This window comes from Salvelinus alpinus, chromosome 6, assembly GCF_045679555.1.
Source record: "Salvelinus alpinus chromosome 6, SLU_Salpinus.1, whole genome shotgun sequence".
Lineage (NCBI taxonomy): Eukaryota > Metazoa > Chordata > Actinopteri > Salmoniformes > Salmonidae > Salvelinus > Salvelinus alpinus.
Genome location: NC_092091.1, coordinates 72,643,839 through 72,663,381, shown reverse-complemented (window position 1 = coordinate 72,663,381; position 19,543 = coordinate 72,643,839). Strand labels below are relative to the sequence as shown.

The following is a 19,543-nucleotide window of genomic DNA, read 5'->3' as shown; positions in this document are numbered from 1 at the left end:
CTCGCTGACTCCCCTCCCTCCCTCTCCTGAATAACACATTAGACCTGTTATTGGAGGGCTGGAGAGTCAGCCAGCCAGACAGTCCTTTCTGACACAGACAAACACAGGGGGCCTAATGGGAGACTCATCATGATAGAGAACCTGAATAGGAGTTAAACACACATCCCTCCTCTCTCTCTCTGTCTCTCTCTCTCTCTCCCTCTCTCTTTGATAGCCTCTAGATGAAAGGGTCCAGTCTATGTAAATACAGGTCATCTCCATGATCTCCTGCAGTCTTCCAGTGTTATTGTCTCTCCTCTGCTTCCGCTGCTAGCCACCTATTAGCCAACAAATAGGCTGCCAAACAAATCGTCAGGCTGAGAAACACTGGACTGCCAAGTCAGCCGTGCTCAATTGTAGACGGACGGCAATGATCTAAAGTGTGTGTGTGTGTGTGTGTGTGTGTGTGTGTGTGTGTGTGTGTGTGTGTGTGTGTGTGTGTGTGTGTGTGTGTGTGTGTGTGTGTGTGTGTGTGTGTGTGTGTGTGTGTGTGTGTGTGTGTGTGTGTGTGTGTGTGTTGTTTTGGTATAGCACTTTGTAGCTAAGCAGGTCGTCACTGTATTTTATGCTAAGAACGTTTTCTAACGGTATTTTCTTGACAAACGGTGGCTGACATGCAGGTAACAACAACAACCACCAGGAACCAACACAGAGAGGTGGCGGAAGGTAACATCGATAAGCATGAAACACAAGAGAAACAAATAGGGTTTATAACAATAAAACAAACATCTGAATCTAAGAATCTAATACAGAAAAAACAATAGATTACACAGTGACATACAGTAGCTGTCCTATGGCTATGGATGGATGGGTCAAAACCAAGGGAAGAGTTTTTACCTTTTCTAGTCAAAGGAGGGATGGGTTCAAGTGACTAAAAGAACCACTAGAAACCAAGAGAGGGATGGTCGGGTATGAGAGACACAAATGGACGAATTAATGGACAGAGGACCAGTATACCTCTGGCAGGTCTGAGAACTGCTAAATGGATCTAGGCTGCGAATGACAGAGGGATGGAGGGATAGATGGCGGAAAAGAAGGAGGGGAGAAAGAAACGAGGGAGGATGGGTGGACAGAGGACAAGTGTACCTCTGCCAGGTCTGAGAACAGGGCTTGACTGGCGCCGCGCCTCAGAACGTCCCAATAGCTTCTGGCCACAAACTGATGACTGTCTTTTTTAACCACCTGCAGGAGTTTTTACCAGAAGCACAAACATCGTACAAGAAAAACAGAGGACAACTAAAGGAGGGAAGAGAGGATGAAATGAAGGAATAACCATGATCAATCAAAGATCAAATGAGATTTCATCACAAAATTGGAGGGATTGGCTTAGTGATATGCTAATCGTATAGAAGACGGATCACAGTAACATTTAAATAATGAACAGTCTCACAGTGATATCACTATAGTAGAAGGATTTGTCATCGTATCAAAGAGATTCGATGCAATGACGCAATCCAACACTGGATTTCTCGACAGGGGAATTGTTTTACTACTATCCTACCTCCCACTTCCCTCAGATGAGTCAGACATTTAACAAGACATTATTTGACTCCATTCCGTTTTCCTTCGCTCCAGTCAACCGACATTGATACAGCATGGTGGTTTGACTATCACTTTGAATGACACACTGCTGATCAATATAGCGCATTCACTCAACTAAGTCGATAAGTATAAACCACTCACAATGTGTGTACAGACCGAAGCACAACCAACAGAATATTGTTGAAACCTCATCTATAGCACACATCCAATACAGCAATTGGCCACCTGTCTTGTCTCTCTCTATAGGGGAATACAGCGATTGGCCACCTGTCCTGTCTCTCGCTATAGGGGAATACAGTGATTGGCCACCTGTCTTGTCTCTCGCTATAGGGGAATACAGTGATTGGCCACCTGTCCTGTCTCTCGCTATAGGGGAATACAGTAATTGGCCACCTGTCCTGTCTCTCGCTTTAGGGGAATACAGTGATTGGCCACCTGTCTTGTCTAAGGCTATAGGGGAATACAGTAATTGGCTACCTGTCCTGTCTCTCGCTATAGGGGAATACAGTGATTGGCCACCTGTCTTGTCTCTCGCTATAGGGGAATTCAGTGATTGGCCACTTGTCTTGTCTCTCGCTATAGGGGAATTCAGTGATTGGCTACCTGTCTTGTCTCTCTCTATAGGGGAATACAGCGATTGGCCACCTGTCCTGTCTCTCGCTATAGGGGAATACAGTGATTGGCCACCTGTCTTGTCTCTCGCTATAGGGGAATACAGTGATTGGCCACCTGTCCTGTCTCTCGCTATAGGGGAATACAGTAATTGGCCACCTGTCCTGTCTCTCGCTTTAGGGGAATACAGTGATTGGCCACCTGTCTTGTCTAAGGCTATAGGGGAATACAGTAATTGGCTACCTGTCCTGTCTCTCGCTATAGGGGAATACAGTGATTGGCCACCTGTCTTGTCTCTCGCTATAGGGGAATTCAGTGATTGGCCACTTGTCTTGTCTCTCGCTATAGGGGAATTCAGTGATTGGCTACCTGTCTTGTCTCTCTCTATAGGGGAATAGAGCGATTGGCCACCTGTCTCTCTCTATAGGGGAATACAGTGATTGGCCACCTGTCTTGTCTCTCTCTATAGGGGAATACAGGGGCGGCCATTGAACATCACAGGTTGTACTGGCCTGTCGTCCATCAGGTTAGTGACATGAGGGAGACGTCTGCTCCTCTGTAGGGGGACAGACAGTGGCCTGGTTCTGGGGCTGTGTTTGAGTATAGACCATTATGTTCCTTCACTCCTCCACAGTGAGTGGAGGGAAATGTGCATTAAGGCTGAGTGAGAGACAGGGCTATAGTCTAAACATGACCACGTAGGCAGCCTATTGATCTGTCATCAGAGTCCTCTCTGGGTTAACCTGGAATCAACACTGAATATCACTGGCTCAAATGGCACCCTATTCCCTATACAGTGCACACACTTACTTCATAGAGTGTGCTTACATCATAAGGACTGTGCTGACTTTATAGATAGAGTGTGCTTACTTCATAAAGTGTGCTGACTTCATAGAATGCTAACATCATATGGACTGTGCTTACTTCAAAGAGTGTGCTGACTTCATAGTGTGCTTACATCATAAGGAATGTGCTGACTTCATAGTGTGCTTATACCATAAGGACTGTGTTTACTTAATAAAATGCTTACATCATAAGGACTGTGCTTACTTCATAGGGTTATTACATCATAAGGACTGTGCTTACTTCATAGGGTTATTACATCACTAGAGTGATCTTATTTGCACAGGGTCCTTACTAGAGTCTGCTTACTTCATTGAGGGTACTTACTTACATGTAAGGTGCTTACTTCAAAATGTGTGCTCACTCTACTATCCATACTATTTTCCAAACCCCCCCCCCCCCATTTTTGGGGGGACAATGCTTGGTTCTATTTTAAGCCAGAGTGTTTCTTAGTCATTCTAAATCAAATCATCCACTTTTGTTGACGCCCCTCTCTCTGACCCCTAGAATCATTACTCCTCCACCACCCCTCCACCCCTCCGCAATCAATCACTCAGTCAATATGATAGACAGCCAGAACACAAGGAAGGTCTATTTCAATGGATTTCTATCTATTGCACTCTATTTCTATAGATCTAGATATACAGAGTTTAGACCAGGGACAAAGGTACACAGGTGTGTCCGAAATGGCTCCCTATTCACTAACGAAATACTTTTGGACAATAGTAGTGCACTATATAGGGAATAGGGTGCCATTTCGGGCGCGGTTGGGTTGATACATACGCTGTTGACGGGAGCAACCTGATATCCATAGAGCTGCATACTCTTTTACACAGAGAGACGAGGAGGAGGACGACACGGCATGCGGTCAAAAAGGAGGAGGAAGAAGAGGAGGAGGAAGAAGAAGAGAAAGGTCACATGTTAGAATAGATGCATGCAAGGAGAGACACACTGGCTCAAATGCACAACAGGAGTACTGCTACCGTAAACCAACACACTTGTAGCTACACAACATAACACAACGTGCTCTGCAGGTATTACTTCTCTATAGGTCATATTTCTACAATAAAGTAATTCGCGGTTGCATCCAAAATGGCACCCTGTTTCCTAGAAAGTGACCTACTTTTGACCCAGAGCCCTGGTCAAAAGTAGTGCACCACATATGGAATAGGGTGCCATTTGGGACATCCACTATGTAAAGGATAAAGTGTGTGTTCACAACGTGCTACACTGGTAATACAGCTCACAAAATAATACAATAATAATACAGCTCACAAAACATACCGTCAGATTGTCACAGATAGCACCATATGATTGTATCATTCACATGGCACCTTAATATACACACACCATTAGCATAACGTTATCCTAACGTTAAAGAGACAGCGTATCTGATTCTGTTATGGAAGGGGCACGGAGGATCAGTGGGCCACATATTAGACCACCTGGGCTGTGTCTGAAATGGCCCCTTCTTCCCAACAGATGTAGGATCTTAATTGCTGAAACTTGTAGTGCATTTGAGTTTTAAAAAGGATTCTGAAGTTTGTAATTTCCACTTTAAAATTTCAGACTTTATTTGCCCAAACAAAATTTTTTATCAACCCCCTACAAAAAAATATTTATTATAATCCACATAATAATTCACATTTCCTGTTGATGCACGATTATTTTCCTGCTGTAGCAAACTGGCTCTAATTAAGATCCTACACCTGTATATAGCGCACTTATATTGACTATGGGCTCTGGTCAAAAGGAGTGCAGTATATAGGGAATAGGGTGCAAAAGTAGTGCACTATATAGAAGGTTGGTTGTTTAGCAGCAAAACCGAGGCGTGCACAACTATGGGGCAAGACAGACTGGGTTGGCTTAGACTGTTGACAACATGTAAAATATATTTAGTCTCCAATGTTTATTGAAAACATAAATACATTTGCACAATAAGCACTTGTTGTCTCTCAAATACATTGTTACATCTGTTACTGTAGGTAGCAAAATGTTGCCATATTAGCATAGACATGACATCAGTCAAAACAAGACATGGTATCAATAACAAGATGAAACGAGCTGAAACGAGCTGAACCGAGCTGAACCGAGCTGAAACGAACTGAAACGAGCTGAAACGAGCTGAACCGAGCTGAACCGAGCTGAAACGAGCTGAAACGAGCTGAAACGAGCAACCCACGATTCCCCACATGGCAGCTTGTTGTCATTGTTGCTCGCTATCTGACCGTTCAGAATCATCATTTCATCATCATCATTCATCATTTCCGTGACGTTGTCAGACAAGTAGTGCACTATAAAGGGAATACAGATGTAGGATCTTAATTTGATCACACTGTTGCATGAGAACTGCAGGAAATGTTAAACTTATAGTGTATTGGAGGTTTAAAAAGTCTTCTGAAGTTTGTAATTTCCACTTTGAAATGTCCGACTTGATTTTCCCTTACGGAAAATGTATCAACCCCTACAAAAATGGCCATTCAATATAATACACATAATAATTCACATTTCCTGTTGCTGCAGGATTATTTTTCTGCTGTAACAAACCGGCTCAAATGAAGATCCTACCTCTGTAGGGTGCCATTTAGGACCCAGTCTTTAAACAACATTCCTCAGCTGTGCCCCTCCGAGGAGCCGTCTGCCTAAGTGTGTCTGGTCCCTCTGAAGCTAAAGCCACAGAAACTCCCACAATCCCCTCTCATCCCCTCTTATCTCTCTATCAGATCCTCTTGTTTATGTTGGGCCACATGGGCTGCTTATGGGAGATGTCACCCATCCACAAAACACTGGGAAAGGAGGCCATTTTGGCTCTGCTCGTCTCCCACCGGTCCTGACGCAAGCGAGAGGGATCTTAACTTCAAAGTGAACCGAATGCACTCTCTGTAGTGTGTGTGTGTGTGTGTGTGTGAAGTGTGGGAAAGCACAAGGCGACAGAACAAGTCCTGAACATGCTTGGAGGTTGATGTTTTAATGTCATATTATACTGTAAGATAAATATTTTTTTCCCTCAAATATGATGTCTTTGACCCCTCAATTCAGTATTGATAACAAGTACAACACACATGGGCTGTGTCCAAATGCCCGTACTTGCGTTATAAATAGTAGGCATTTTGGGTATGTGAAAATATAACGTTTCATAGTGTATGAAATGTTCCAAGTTTTCAATGCCAGGATGTCAAACTCATTTTGGCTTTTCACTAGTAGAATTCGCTGCATGCTATTGAGAGAGATACGTGTCTTTTCACTAGTAGAATTCGCTGCACGCTATTGAGAGAGATACGTGTCTTTTCACTAGTAGAATTCGCTGCATGCTATTGAGAGAGATACGTGTCTTTTCACTAGTAGAATTCGCTGCATGCTATTGAGAGAGATACGTGTCTTTTCACTAGTAGAATTCGCTGCATGCTATTGAGAGAGATACGTGTATTTTCACGAGTAGAATTCGCTGCATGCTATTGAGAGAGATACGTGTCTTTTCAGACCCGCGTGTGTTTGACAACAGCTGATATTCATCTGATAATGAGATGCGGGGAAGCGCTACCAAAATAAACGAATGGCGGGAAACAACACAGTTAATCATTAGATCTCAGTATAGGTGAGTCTAGTATGTTGATACGTGTCACTTACTGCATTCGTTTTCACTGAACAGAACATTCTAAATAGTATGTCGTATTAGTATGCAGTATGTAGCTTTAGTAAGTAGTAGGCAAGACATATTTATGATCTATTCTTGGTGTATAATTCTTTGTTAAGACATTTTCAATAGCATAACAGAAACTCAATAAAACAGACATTGTTGTTTGACTTGGTGTGAGAGATACTGTTGGCAGAGGTCTGGTCCTGCCGCTTGCTTTGGGGGAAATTAGGTTGAACACATGCATGCATGCATGCATACACGACACACGCACACGCACACGCACACACACACACACACACACACATTGACACAATCCCAAATATACTCTCTCTCTCTCTTGTTTCCTCTTACCAGCTGAGCTGACTTCTCCACATCTCCTTTCCTCCCCTTCTTCTCATTTTTCTTCCTGAAGATCTCCTGCAGCTAGAGAGGAGAGGAGAGGAGAGGAGAGGAGAGGAGAGGAGAGGAGAGGAGAGGAGAGGAGAGGAGAGGGGACGGGACGGGAGGAGGAGAGAGGAGAGGAGAGGCGAGGCGAGGCGAGGAGAGGAGAGGAGAGGAGAGGAGAGGAGAGGAGAGGAGAGGAGAGGAGAGGAGAGGAGAGGAGAGGAGAGGAGAGGAGAGGAGAGGGGAGGAGAGCGGAGGAGAGGAGAGTAGAGAAGAGGAGAGGAGAGCGGAGGAGGAGAGGAGAGGAGAGGAGAGGGGAGGAGAGGAGAGGAGAGGAGAGGAGAGGAGAGGAGAGGAGAGGAGAGGAGAGGAGAGGAGAGGAGAGGAGAGGAGAGGAGAGAGATGATGTGTGAGATCAACAGTGTGCAGCAGTTATCTTCTTGACACATAAAACTGTTAAATGCATTATTCAAATCCAATTCTTTATTTATTAAGGGAGCAGTAAGGGTAACTCACCACTAGGAACTCCCTCTTGTCAACCATCTGGTTTCCGTCGGCGTCGAACATGTTGAAGGCGATCTTGAAGCCTGCGTGGGGCTCTGAGGAAGAGGAGGAGGTATGAAGATGACTGATCTCCACACCGTAGGGACTGAATGGACTACTAGCTGTCTAGAAAGATGAGTGATCTCAACACCACAGGGACTGGACTCAAGTCATTATGTGTTCTGCTATCAGTGTATCCAGATGATAGCAAGATCTGTTGTGTGATCTGTTTTGCTCAAACACTGTAATGTAATTTGACACAGTTGTCTGTTTTATCATTGTTACCATCCCACATATCTCACTACATCACTACTGTTGAAATGATATCCATGAATGAATCTTTAGGCTCAGTGTAATCAGCTGTATTGAATGAATACTGGGGCGGCAGGTAGCCTAGTGGTTAAGAGCATTGTGCCAGTTACCCAAAGGTCACTGGTTTGAATCCCAGAGTCGACCAGGTGAAAAATCTGTTGATGTGCCCTTGAGCGAGGCACTTAACCTTAATTGCCCCTTTAAGTCGCTCTGGATAAGAGCGTCTGTTAAATGACTACAATGTACATGCATACCTGTTGATCTTTCTCTCTCATCTTGGCAAGGGCTATGTAAATATTATTCCAGCGCTGGGTTACCACGCAAAGTGTGTGTCGCAGCGATGACTGAGATGCTTCATTGCCTTGTTAGACCCTCAGTGAGCAACAACAGCAGAGCAGCACCTCAGAGTGTGGCTGGAGATTTATCTGCACAGACTGTCAACGCTAGTCTGCGTCCCACATAGCATCCTATTCCCTATGTAGTGCACTACTTTTTTTCCAGGGCCATGGACAGAAGTAGTGCACTATATAGCGAATTGGGTGCCATTTGGGATGCAGAAAAAGCAATATATGCCTCCAAGTGTGTTTTTATTGTAACAATGTTGATGAAGGCCTATATGATGAATACCTACATGTTGATGAATACCTATGAAGGCCTATATGATGAATACCTACATTTATAGGAGTTGAAATGTTGGGAGCATGTGTGTGGAGTCTTTATTTACTAAAGAATATGTTTCATTGTCACATGCACTGGACAGGTGCAGTGAAATGTGTTGTTTTACAGGGTCAGCCATTGTGGTGCAACGCCCCTGGAGCATATTAGGGTTAAGTGCCTTGCTCAAGGGCACATCAACAGATTTTTCACATAGTCGGCTCAGGTATTCGAATGAGCATCCTTTTGGTTATTAGCCCAATGCTCTAACCGCTAGGCTACCTGCTAAGCACCTGTCTCAAAGCCACTTAATTTTCGATGTTGTCTTAACTCATGTTTTATCTTATCTTGTCTTAACTCATGTTTTATCTTATCTTGTCTTAACTCATGTTTTATATTATCTTGTCTTAACTCATGTTTTATCTTATCTTGTCTTAACTTGTGTTTTATCTTATCTTAACTCATGTTTTATATTATCTTGTCTTAACTCATGTTTTATCTTATCTTAACTCATGTTTTATCTTATCTTAACTCATGTTTTATCTTATCTTAACTCGTGTTTTATCTTATCTTAACTTGTGTTTTATCTTATCTTGTCTTAACTCGTGTTTTATCTTATCTTAACTCATGTTTTATCTTACCTTGTCTTAACTCATGTTTTATCTTATCTTAACTCATGTTTTATCTTACCTTGTCTTAACTCATGTTTTATCTTATCTTGTCTTAACTCAGGGCCTTCTGTGTCTCGGCAGCTTCTTCAGGCTAAGTGTAGATATGACCACCTACCGTAGTGTAAGGTACAGGAGATTTTGGTCTTTTTTCAGAGACTGAAGATCTTGGGTGGGCCGCCCATGTCTGGGACATACTGTAAACTTAACAGACCAACGCTGGCCTTTAGTAATGATTTGTGTTTAATGTAAGCAGAGGGCACCACCAGCCCCTCTTCATGAGAAAGAGAGAGATACAGAGGGAGGGAGAGAGAGAAAGAGAGAGAGAGAGAGAGAGAGAGAGAGAGAGAGAGAGAGAGAGAGAGAGAGAGAGAGAGAGAGAGAGAGAGAGAGAGAGAGAGAGAGAGAGAGAGAGAGAGAGAGAGAGAGAGAGAGAGAGAGAGAGAGAGAGAGAGAGAGAGAGAGAAAGAGAGAGAGAGAGAGAGAGAGAGAGAGAGAGAGAGAGAGAGAGAGAGAGAGAGAGAGAGAGAGAGAGAGAGAGAGAGAGAGAGAGAGAGAGAGAGAGAGAGAGAGAGAGAGAGAGAGAGAGAGAGAGAGAGAGAGAGAGAGAGAGAGAGAGAGAGAGAGGGAGTGGAAGAGAGAGAAAGAGAGAGTGTAGAGCGTAAAGAGAGAGACTCACTTGTCAGAATGCAGAGCAGAAAGAGATACTCGGTGTAAGCGATGATGCCTGGAAAGAAAAAGAGAAGACGGAACATCAAAGGACAGTTGACAAGATTCATTCTGTTAATGTACAATAAAGCACTCTCTCTCTCCCTCTCTCTCTCCTTCTCTCTCTCCTTCACCAACTCTCAAACAGCTGGTCGGGGTCCTAATTTTTTTCCTTTCAAACTCCGGGACACTAGAGGCAGCTTGGCTGAAGGCCAGATTAAAATGTTTACTGATTGTTCAAAGACGGGCCTCCTCTAGATAAATGGAAGGGTAGAACAGACCTTCCCCTCCTCCCCTCTTCTCACGGAGAGGAGTAGAGGAGTAATCCCCCTTTCATGCAGATAACATCTAAAAATGTAAAAAGGTGCCTTTGAGTTGAGCCGCAGGCGGTGTTTTGGCCACACCGGAGCTGCGGGTGTTTTTACACTGCAAGTGAGCGGTGCTGAGACCCAAGACCTAGAACACTGGGTGGTAGAACACACACACACACACACACACACACACACACACACACACACACACACACACACACACACACACACACACACACACACACACACACACACACACACACACACACACACACACACACACACACACCTGCATATACACACACACACGCACAGAAACATGTACACACCCAATGCATATACACATACACACACGGTGGGGGGGAGGGGGGTGGAAAGGGATCACAACCAGCCGTGTTGTGTTTGGAGAAGCAAGGTGTAAAGCGTTGAGGGGATGATCAGCCTGAGGATGTGGTCCATTTAGGATGATGTCCCCTCTGCTCCTCTTTGTTGGGGCCAGGGGAAACACAAGCATGGCCCAGAGAGATGGAGGACCGCTGCTGTGGCCTAGGTGCTGGAAGGGGAGTGTGTGTATGCTCATGTTTCTCTGTGCGTGTGTGTATATGCAGGGGTGTGTGTGTGTGTGTGTGTGTGTGTGTGTGTGTGTGTGTGTGTGTGTGTGTGTGTGTGTGTGTGTGTGTGTGTGTGTGTGTGTGTGTGTGTGTGTGTGTGTGTGTGTGCTCATGTTTCTCTATGTGTGTGTGTTGGTCTGTTACACGGTGGCTGAAAGCATTCCCTCTTCCACCAGGTTTTTGTTTGGAGAGGAAGACAGTAGCCTGTCTGTCCACTGATAGTTCAGGGTGACTGCACTGAGTGTTACGGGAGAGAGACTCCCTGCTTCAGGAAGGGGAGAGGAGGGGAACATGATACCTCAGCTTAGTGGAGCTACCGCTGCCCCCTGCCCTGGACCTCACACTAGGGATGGATGCTCCCTGTCCCAGGCTTACTCAAATACTCAATACAGCTGATAACAACTTTGGCAGTAGGTGATTTGCTTGGCTTGTCTCCCATGAGGAGAGGCCAACTCAATAACGTATTTGAACTGCAACTATCTGCTGTCTTTATTCTACTAGTTTAACCTCCTATTGTTTATCAAAATGTGTACATTTTAATGTTTAGTCATTTAGCAGGCACTCTTATCCAGAGCCTCTTACAGTAGTGACTTCATACATTTTAATGTTTAGTCATTTAGCAGGCACTCTTATCCAGAGCCTCTTACAGTAGTGACTTCATACATTTGAATGTTTAGTCATTTAGCAGGCACTCTTATCCAGAGCGTCTTACAGTAGTGACTTCATACATTTTAATGTTTAGTCATTTAGCAGGCACTCTTATCCAGAGCCTCTTACAGTAGTGACTTCATACATTTTAATGTTTAGTCATTTAGCAGGCACTCTTATCCAGAGCGTCTTACAGTAGTGACTTCATACATTTTAATGTTTAGTCATTTAGCAGGCACTCTTATCCAGAGCCTCTTACAGTAGTGACTTCATACATTTTAATGTTTAGTCATTTAGCAGGCACTCTTATCCAGAGCGTCTTACAGTAGTGACTTCATACATTTTAATGTTTAGTCATTTAGCAGGCACTCTTATCCAGAGCCTCTTACAGTAGTGACTTCATACATTTTAATGTTTAGTCATTTAGCAGGCACTCTTATCCAGAGCCTCTTACAGTAGTGACCTCATACATTTTAATGTTTAGTCATTTAGCAGGCACTCTTATCCAGAGCCTCTTACAGTAGTGACTTCATACATTTTAATGTTTAGTCATTTAGCAGGCACTCTTATCCAGAGCCTCTTACAGTAGTGACTTCATACATTTTTCGTACTCCTCTTTTTTTCGCCGCATCCTTGTTTTTTCTGTCAATGTCTGTCACGCTCGTCGTAACGTTGAAGAGAGGAGGACCAAGGCGCAGCGTGAAGTGAATGCATTCGTCTCTATTTATTTAACGAAAACAAAACGAAGAACACTTGACAAACTATACAAAACAACAAACGAACGTGAAGCTATATAACAAATAGTGCTGACACTAAAACACTACACATAGACAATAACCCACAACCCACAATACAAAACAGGCTACCTAAATATGGTTCCCAATCAGAGACAACGCAAAACACCTGTCTCTGATTGAGAACCATATCAGGCCAAACACAGAAATAGACAAACCAGACAAACAACATAGAATGCCCACACAGATCACACCCTGACCAACCAAAACATAAATCATACAAAGCAAACTCTGGTCAGGGCGTGACAACGTCACAAGTCTGGGAAACCAAAGAACACCTTACCAGATGAACTCTTGTAATCTGAGCCTTTTTTCACAACTTCAGCCAGGAGTTTTCCCAGACCTCATGATCTGATCAACAAACTGAGCCTGATAATATGGTATCATCTTGTATATTACATTCTGATAATATGGTATCATCTTGTATATTACATTCTGATAATATGGTATCATCTTGTATATTACATTCTGATAATATGGTATCATCTTGTATATTACATTCTGATAATATGGTATCATCTTGTATATTACATTCTGATAATATGGTATCATCTTGTATATTACATTCTGATAATATGGTATCATCTTGTATATTACATTCTGATAATATGGTATCATCTTGTATATTACATTCTGATAATATGGTATCATCTTGTATATTACATTTTGATAATATGGTATCATCTTGTATATTACATTCTGATAATATGGTATCATCTTGTATATTACATTACACTTTGATCAGCAGTCCCATATTGAAAAGGTTTTGTTTCCTATATGCCTTTTGGAAGTGGAAGGCCAACTTAACTGTCCCACTTTGAAAGCCTACTTTCTCTGATGAGTTTGTACTGTGCTCTGCAGTGAGAGAGAGAGAGAGCATCACTGGATTCCAGACGCGACTCACCAATACCGCACGCACCCACGCACACACTCTCTCTCTCTCTTCTTGACATGACAACCCAAATAAAATGTGCTGGGACAACACATGGAAACATTCCAGAGTCTGCCGCCCAGCACCGACTCATGCGCACGGCAAAGGTCTCCGTCGGCAACGGTAATCCGACGCCATTCCGGGGATTGAAACTGTCCTCGGCCGTCACCGAGCACCAAAGGAAGCGTGTCCCGACATCACCGAGAACAAACACAACAGAGACGTGTCTCCACGTTGTCTTCCTCCTCAACCACACCTTTGTTCCCTGATCACTATTTCCTTTTATCTCCTTCCCTCTTTCCTCTCCTTTCCTATGCTTTCCTTCCCTCTTTCCTCTCCTTTCCTCTCCTTTCCTTCCCGCTATCCTCTCCTTTCCTTCCCTCTTTCCTCTCCTCTCCTCTCCTTTCCTCCTTTCTCTGTTTTTTGGTGGGGCCGTGCTGATGTACACTGGCAAGATTAAAAGAGTGGTGTGGGGGTGAGGTGTGTGTGTATGTGTGGGGGTGAGGTGTGTGTATGTGTGAATGTGTAGGAGTGAGATGTGTGTATGTGTGGGTGTGAGGTGTGTGTATGTGTGGGGGTGAGGTGTGTGTATGTGTGGGGGTGAGGTGTGTGTATGTGTGGGGGTGAGGTGTGTGTATGTGTAGGGGTGAGGTGAGGTGTGTGTATGTGTAGGGGTGAGGTGTGTGTATGTGTGTATGTGTGGGGGTGAGATGTGTGTATGTGTGGGGGTGAGGTGTGTGTATGTGTGGGGGTGAGGTGTGTGTATGTGTGGGGGTGAGGTGTGTGTGTATATGTGGGGGTGAGGTGTGTGTATGTGTCGGGGTGAGGTGTGTGTATGTGTGGGGGTGAGGTGTGTGTATGTGTGGGGGTGAGGTGTGTGTATGTGTGGGGGTGAGGTGTGTGTATGTGTGGGGGTGAGGTGAGGTGTGTGTATGTGTAGGGGTGAGGTGTGTGTATGTGTAGGGGTGAGGTGTGTGTATGTGTGGGGGAGTACGTGCACGGGGTGCCTCCCTAAAGCAACGGGAAGAGGGAAGGACAAGAAAACATTTCCACGTCGCTACTCTGGAGCCCAGGTGTGACCTTCTCAGGGACACCAGGGTGTTACTGTGTGTGTGAGTGTGTATGAGTGTGTGTGAGTGTGTAGTCTTGGCAGAGGCCTCACCAACTTTCTCCCTGCCATTCATAGAAACACCAACACTAGAACCAGCCAGTATGAAAATATGCTGTAGCTTGGAAACAGGCCCAACTTCCTCACTAGTGTTTTCCTAATACACTCCTACTTCCCATTCCCAACACATCTAGTGTCATACATGTCTAGCGTACTAGTCTACCACACTTATAACATCCTCTCCTCTCCTCTCCTCTCCTCTCCTCTCCTCTCCTCTCCTCTCCTCTCTTCTCTTCTCTTCTCTTCTCCTCTCTTCTCCTCTCTTCTCCTCTCCTCTCTTCTCCTCTCCTCCCTCCCTCCCTCCCTCCCTCCCTCCCTCCCCTCCCCTCCTTTCCTCTCCTCTCTCTCCCCAGAGAAATTATTCCCTTGGATACTGTTCCCAGAGAAAACATACCAGTTGGGTAGGATTGAAGAAACACACACACACACACACACACACACACACACACACACACACACACACACACACACACACACACACACACACACACACACACACACACACACACACACACACACACACACACACACACACACATATACACACGCACACACATACATACACACAATAACACACAATAAATAATCATTACCTTCATTTGAAATACTAAGCTGGTTTCATAACTGAACACATAACTGAATAAACATATGATCATAATATGAGGATGATCTGCATACAAATTACTTCTAAGAGTTCTGGAGATACTATTGTGTGGTGAATTAAAGATGAGGAGGAGGGAGGGAGGGAGGGAGGGAGGGAGGGATGGAAGGAAGGAAGGAAGGAAGGAAGGAAGGAAGGAAGGAAGGAAGGAAGGAAGGAAGGAAGGAAGGAAGGAAGGAAGGAAGGAAGGAAGGAAGGAAGGAAGGAAGGAAGGAAGGAGAACTCTCTTGCATTAACACAGGGTTAAAGGGGAGTAGAGGTAGAGAGAATAGGGATTATAGAGGGATAGAAAAAGAGAGGGAACGAGAAGGAGAAAGAGAGAGAGTATACATGTGTGTATGAATGTGTGCGTGTAACTCTCTGGTGTTAATACAGGGGTAGATTGGGGAAGGAGAGGAGAGGAGAGAGGGGTAAAGGGAGGAGAGGAGAGAGAGAGGGGTAGAGGGAGGAGAGGAGAGAGAGAGGGGTAGAGGGAGGAGAGGAGAGAGGGGTAAGGGAGGAGAAGAGAGAAAGGGGTAGAGGGAGGAGAGGAGAGAGGGGTAAGGGAGGAGAGGAGAGAGAGGGGTAGAGGGAGGAGAGGTACATCATTGAGAGAGGTTTATATTTAGCTTCCTGGTTGGGAAAGGCAGTATGGCATGCTGCTGAGCATGTTATAATTATCACCGTGGGGAATCAACAGCCGTGTGATTCCACTGTTACGTACTCCACAAGCAATTGCTTTAATTGCGACCGGGTCCCTGCCTCTCTCTCTTACAGTATCCATCTCTCTCTCTCTCTTGTACAGTATCCATCTCTCTCTCTCTCGTACAGTATCCATCTCTCTCTCTCTCTTGTACAGTATCCATCTCTCTCTCTCTCGTACAGTATCCATCTCTCTCTCTCTCGTACAGTATCCATCTCTCACTCTCTCGTACAGTATCCATCTCTCTCTCTCTCTTGTACAGTATCCATCTCTCTCTCTCTCGTACAGTATCCATCTCTCTCTCTCTCTCATACAGTATCCATCTCTCTCTCTCTCTTGTACAGTATCCATCTCTCTCTCTCTCGTACAGTATCCATCTCTCTCTCTCTCTTGTACAGTATCCATCTCTCTCTCTCTCGTACAGTATCCATCTCTCTCTCTCTCGTACAGTATCCATCTCTCTCTCTCTCTTGTACAGTATCCATCTCTCTCTCTCTCGTACAGTATCCATCTCTCACTCTCTCGTACAGTATCCATCTCTCTCTCTCTCTTGTACAGTATCCATCTCTCTCTCTCTTGTACAGTATCCATCTCTCACTCTCTCGTACAGTATCAATCTCTCTCTCTCTCGTACAGTATCCATCTCTCTCTCTCTCGTACAGTATCCATCTCTCTCTCTCTCGTACAGTATCCATCTCTCTCTCTCTCGTACAGTATCCATCTCTCTCTCTCTCGTACAGTATCCATCTCTCTCTCTCTCGTACAGTATCCATCTCTCACTCTCTCGTACAGTATCCATCTCTCTCTCTCTCGTACAGTATCCATCTCTCTCTCTCTCGTACAGTATCCATCTCTCTCTCTCTCGTACAGTATCCATCTCTCTCTCTCTCGTACAGTATCCATCTCTCTCTCTCTCGTACAGTATCAATCTCTCGCTCTCTCGTACAGTATCCATCTCTCGCTCTCTCGTACAGTATCCATCTCTCTCTCTCTCGTACAGTATCCATCTCTCTCTCTCTCGTACAGTATCAATCTCTCGCTCTCTCGTACAGTATCCATCTCTCGCTCTCTCGTACAGTATCCATCTCTCTCTCTCTCGTACAGTATCAATCTCTCTCTCTCGTACAGTATCAATCTCTCTCTCTCGTACAGTATCAATCTCTCTCTCTCTCGTACAGTATCAATCTCTCTCTCTCTCGTACAGTATCAATCTCTCTCTCTCGTACAGTATCCATCTCTCGCTCTCGTACAGTATCAATCTCTCTCTCTCGTACAGTATCAATCTCTCTCTCTCTCGTACAGTATCAATCTCTCTCTCTCTCGTACAGTATCAATCTCTCTCTCTCTCGTACAGTATCCATCTCTCTCTCTCTCGTACAGTATCCATCTCTCGCTCTCTCGTACAGTATCAATCTCTCTCTCTCTCGTACAGTATCAATCTCTCTCTCTCTCGTACAGTATCAATCTCTCTCTCTCTCGTACAGTATCAATCTCTCTCTCTCTCGTACAGTATCAATCTCTCTCTCTCTCGTACAGTATCAATCTCTCTCTCTCTCGTACAGTATCCATCTCTCACTCTCTCGTACAGTATCAATCTCTCTCTCTCTCATACAGTATCCATCTCTCTCTCTCTTGTACAGTATCCATCTCTCTCTCTCTCTCTCGAACAGTCTCTCTCTCTCTTGTACAGTATCCATCTCTCTCTCTCTTGTACAGTATCCATCTCTCTCTCTCTCGTACAGTATCCATCTCTCTCTCTCTCTCTCGTACAGTATGTATCTCTCTCTGTGGTACAGTACATGTCTTATTAATGTATGTGATTCATTTTCATTGTTTCAATTTTTATGTTGGAGAGGATGGATGGAGGGCAGGCTCTGCTGTCGGAAGAGAGCTGCTGCATGTTTCTAGAGGAATGGAGGAGAGGGTGAAGAGGAGAAAAGAGAGGAGTAGAAAAGAGGAGGGGTGGGGAGGGAAAGCATTGGATGGCAGAACAGAGAGGAGCAAAGAGAGGGAAATGAAAGGAGAGGAAAGAAAGGGGGAGGAAAACAGAGAAGAGGAGGGATAAAGAAAGAGAGGGTGACTAGGAAAACAGGAGAGGGAACTGAGGGGAGAGGTAGAGAAGAGAAGAGGATGAGAAGAGAGGAAAGTATAGGATGAGAGGATGGCATGGGAAGAGCAGAGAGAGTCATTCTATTTTTAGGGTTTACCAGGGCGACCGTAAGGTGACCACAGGGGGGACCGTGTGGCACCGGACCTGGCTTAGAGGAACCACACTGTGACCAGAGCCTGTACAGCTAGACATACCTCAACACTATCACTGTCATACAGCCTGTAGCATTATGACATCATGTAGCACTGTCACTGTCATACAGCCTGTAGCATTATGACCTGTAGCATTATGACATCATGTAGCACTGTCACTGTCATACAGCCTGTAGCAATATGACATCATGTAGCACTGTCACTGTCATACAGCCTGTAGCAATATGACATCATGTAGTACTGTCACTGTCATACAGCCTGTAGCATTATGACATCATGTAGTACTGTCACTGTCATACAGCCTGTAGCATTATGACATCATGTAGTACTGTCACTGTCATACAGCCTGGACTAGATACACCAAGACACACTGCACCACTTTCACTGTAGCTATGACTGGACTGTAGCTATGACTGGACTGTAGCTATGACAGGACTGTAGCTATGACTGGACTGTAGCTGTGACTGGTCTGTAACTGTGACTGGTCTGTAGCTATGACTGGACTCTAGCTATGACTGGTCTGTAGCTATGACAGGACTGTAGCTATGACTGGTCTGTAGCTATGACAGGACTGTAGCTATGACTGGTCTGTAGATATGACAGGACTGTAGCTATGACTGGACTGTAGCTATGACAGGACTGTAGCTATGACAGGACTGTAGCTATGACAGGACTGTAGCTATGACTGGTCTGTAGCTATGACTGGTCTGTAGCTATGACAGGACTGTAGCTATGACTGGACTGTAGCTATGACTGGACTGTAGCTATGACAGGACTGTAGCTATGACTGGACTGTAGCTATGACAGGACTGTAGCTATGACTGGTCTGTAGCTATGACTGGACTCTAGCTATGACTGGTCTGTAGCCATGACTGGACTGTAGCTATGACAGGACTGTAGCTATGACTGGACTGTAGCTATGACAGGACTGTAGCTATGACTGGTCTGTAGCTATGACTGGACTCTAGCTATGACTGGTCTGTAGCCATGACTGGTCTGTAGCTATGACTGGACTGTAGCTATGACTGGTCTGTAGCCATGACTGGACTGTAGCCATGACAGGACTGTAGCTATGACTGGACTGTAGCTATGACAGGACTGTAGCTATGACTGGACTGTAGCTATGACTGGTCTGTAGCTATGACTGGACTGTAGCTATGACAGGACTGTAGCTATGACTGGTCTGTAGCTATGACTGGACTGTAGCTATGACTGGTCTGTAGCTATGACTGGTCTGTAGCTGTGACTGGTCTGTAGCTATGACTGGGCTGTAGCTATGACTGGGCTGTAGCTATGACTGGTCTGTAGCTATGACTGGACTGTAGCTATGACTGGTCTGTAGCTGTGACTGGTCTGTAGCTATGACTGGACTGTAGCTGTGACTGGTCTGTAGCTGTGACTGGTCTGTAGCTGTGACTGGTCTGTAGCTGTGACTGGTCTGTAGCTATGACTGGACTGTAGCTATGACTGGTCTGTAGCTGTGACTGGACTGTAGCTATGACTGGTCTGTAGCTGTGACTGGTCTGTAGCTAT

General features: G+C 44.8%; 1 protein-coding gene across 6 annotated transcripts in view; it reads right to left on the bottom strand.

Annotated features, from left to right (window-relative positions):
• Nucleotides 1–19,543, bottom strand: part of micu3a (mitochondrial calcium uptake family, member 3a) — a 42,241-nt gene that overhangs the window by 16,361 nt on the left and 6,337 nt on the right. For 4 of the 6 annotated variants that reach the window (XM_071407789.1, XM_071407794.1, XM_071407791.1 and 1 more), the window contains 5 exons: nucleotides 9,914–9,961; nucleotides 7,574–7,656; nucleotides 7,025–7,096; nucleotides 3,820–3,861; nucleotides 1,126–1,221 (listed from right to left, as the gene is read on the bottom strand). In XM_071407789.1, coding sequence (XP_071263890.1) covers nucleotides 1,126–1,221; nucleotides 3,820–3,861; nucleotides 7,025–7,096; nucleotides 7,574–7,656; nucleotides 9,914–9,961 — 341 coding nt within the window. The remainder of the gene's footprint in view (nucleotides 1–1,125; nucleotides 1,222–3,819; nucleotides 3,862–7,024; nucleotides 7,097–7,573; nucleotides 7,657–9,913; nucleotides 9,962–19,543) is intronic. The other 2 variants (XM_071407792.1, XM_071407793.1) reach the window with 2 other exon arrangements.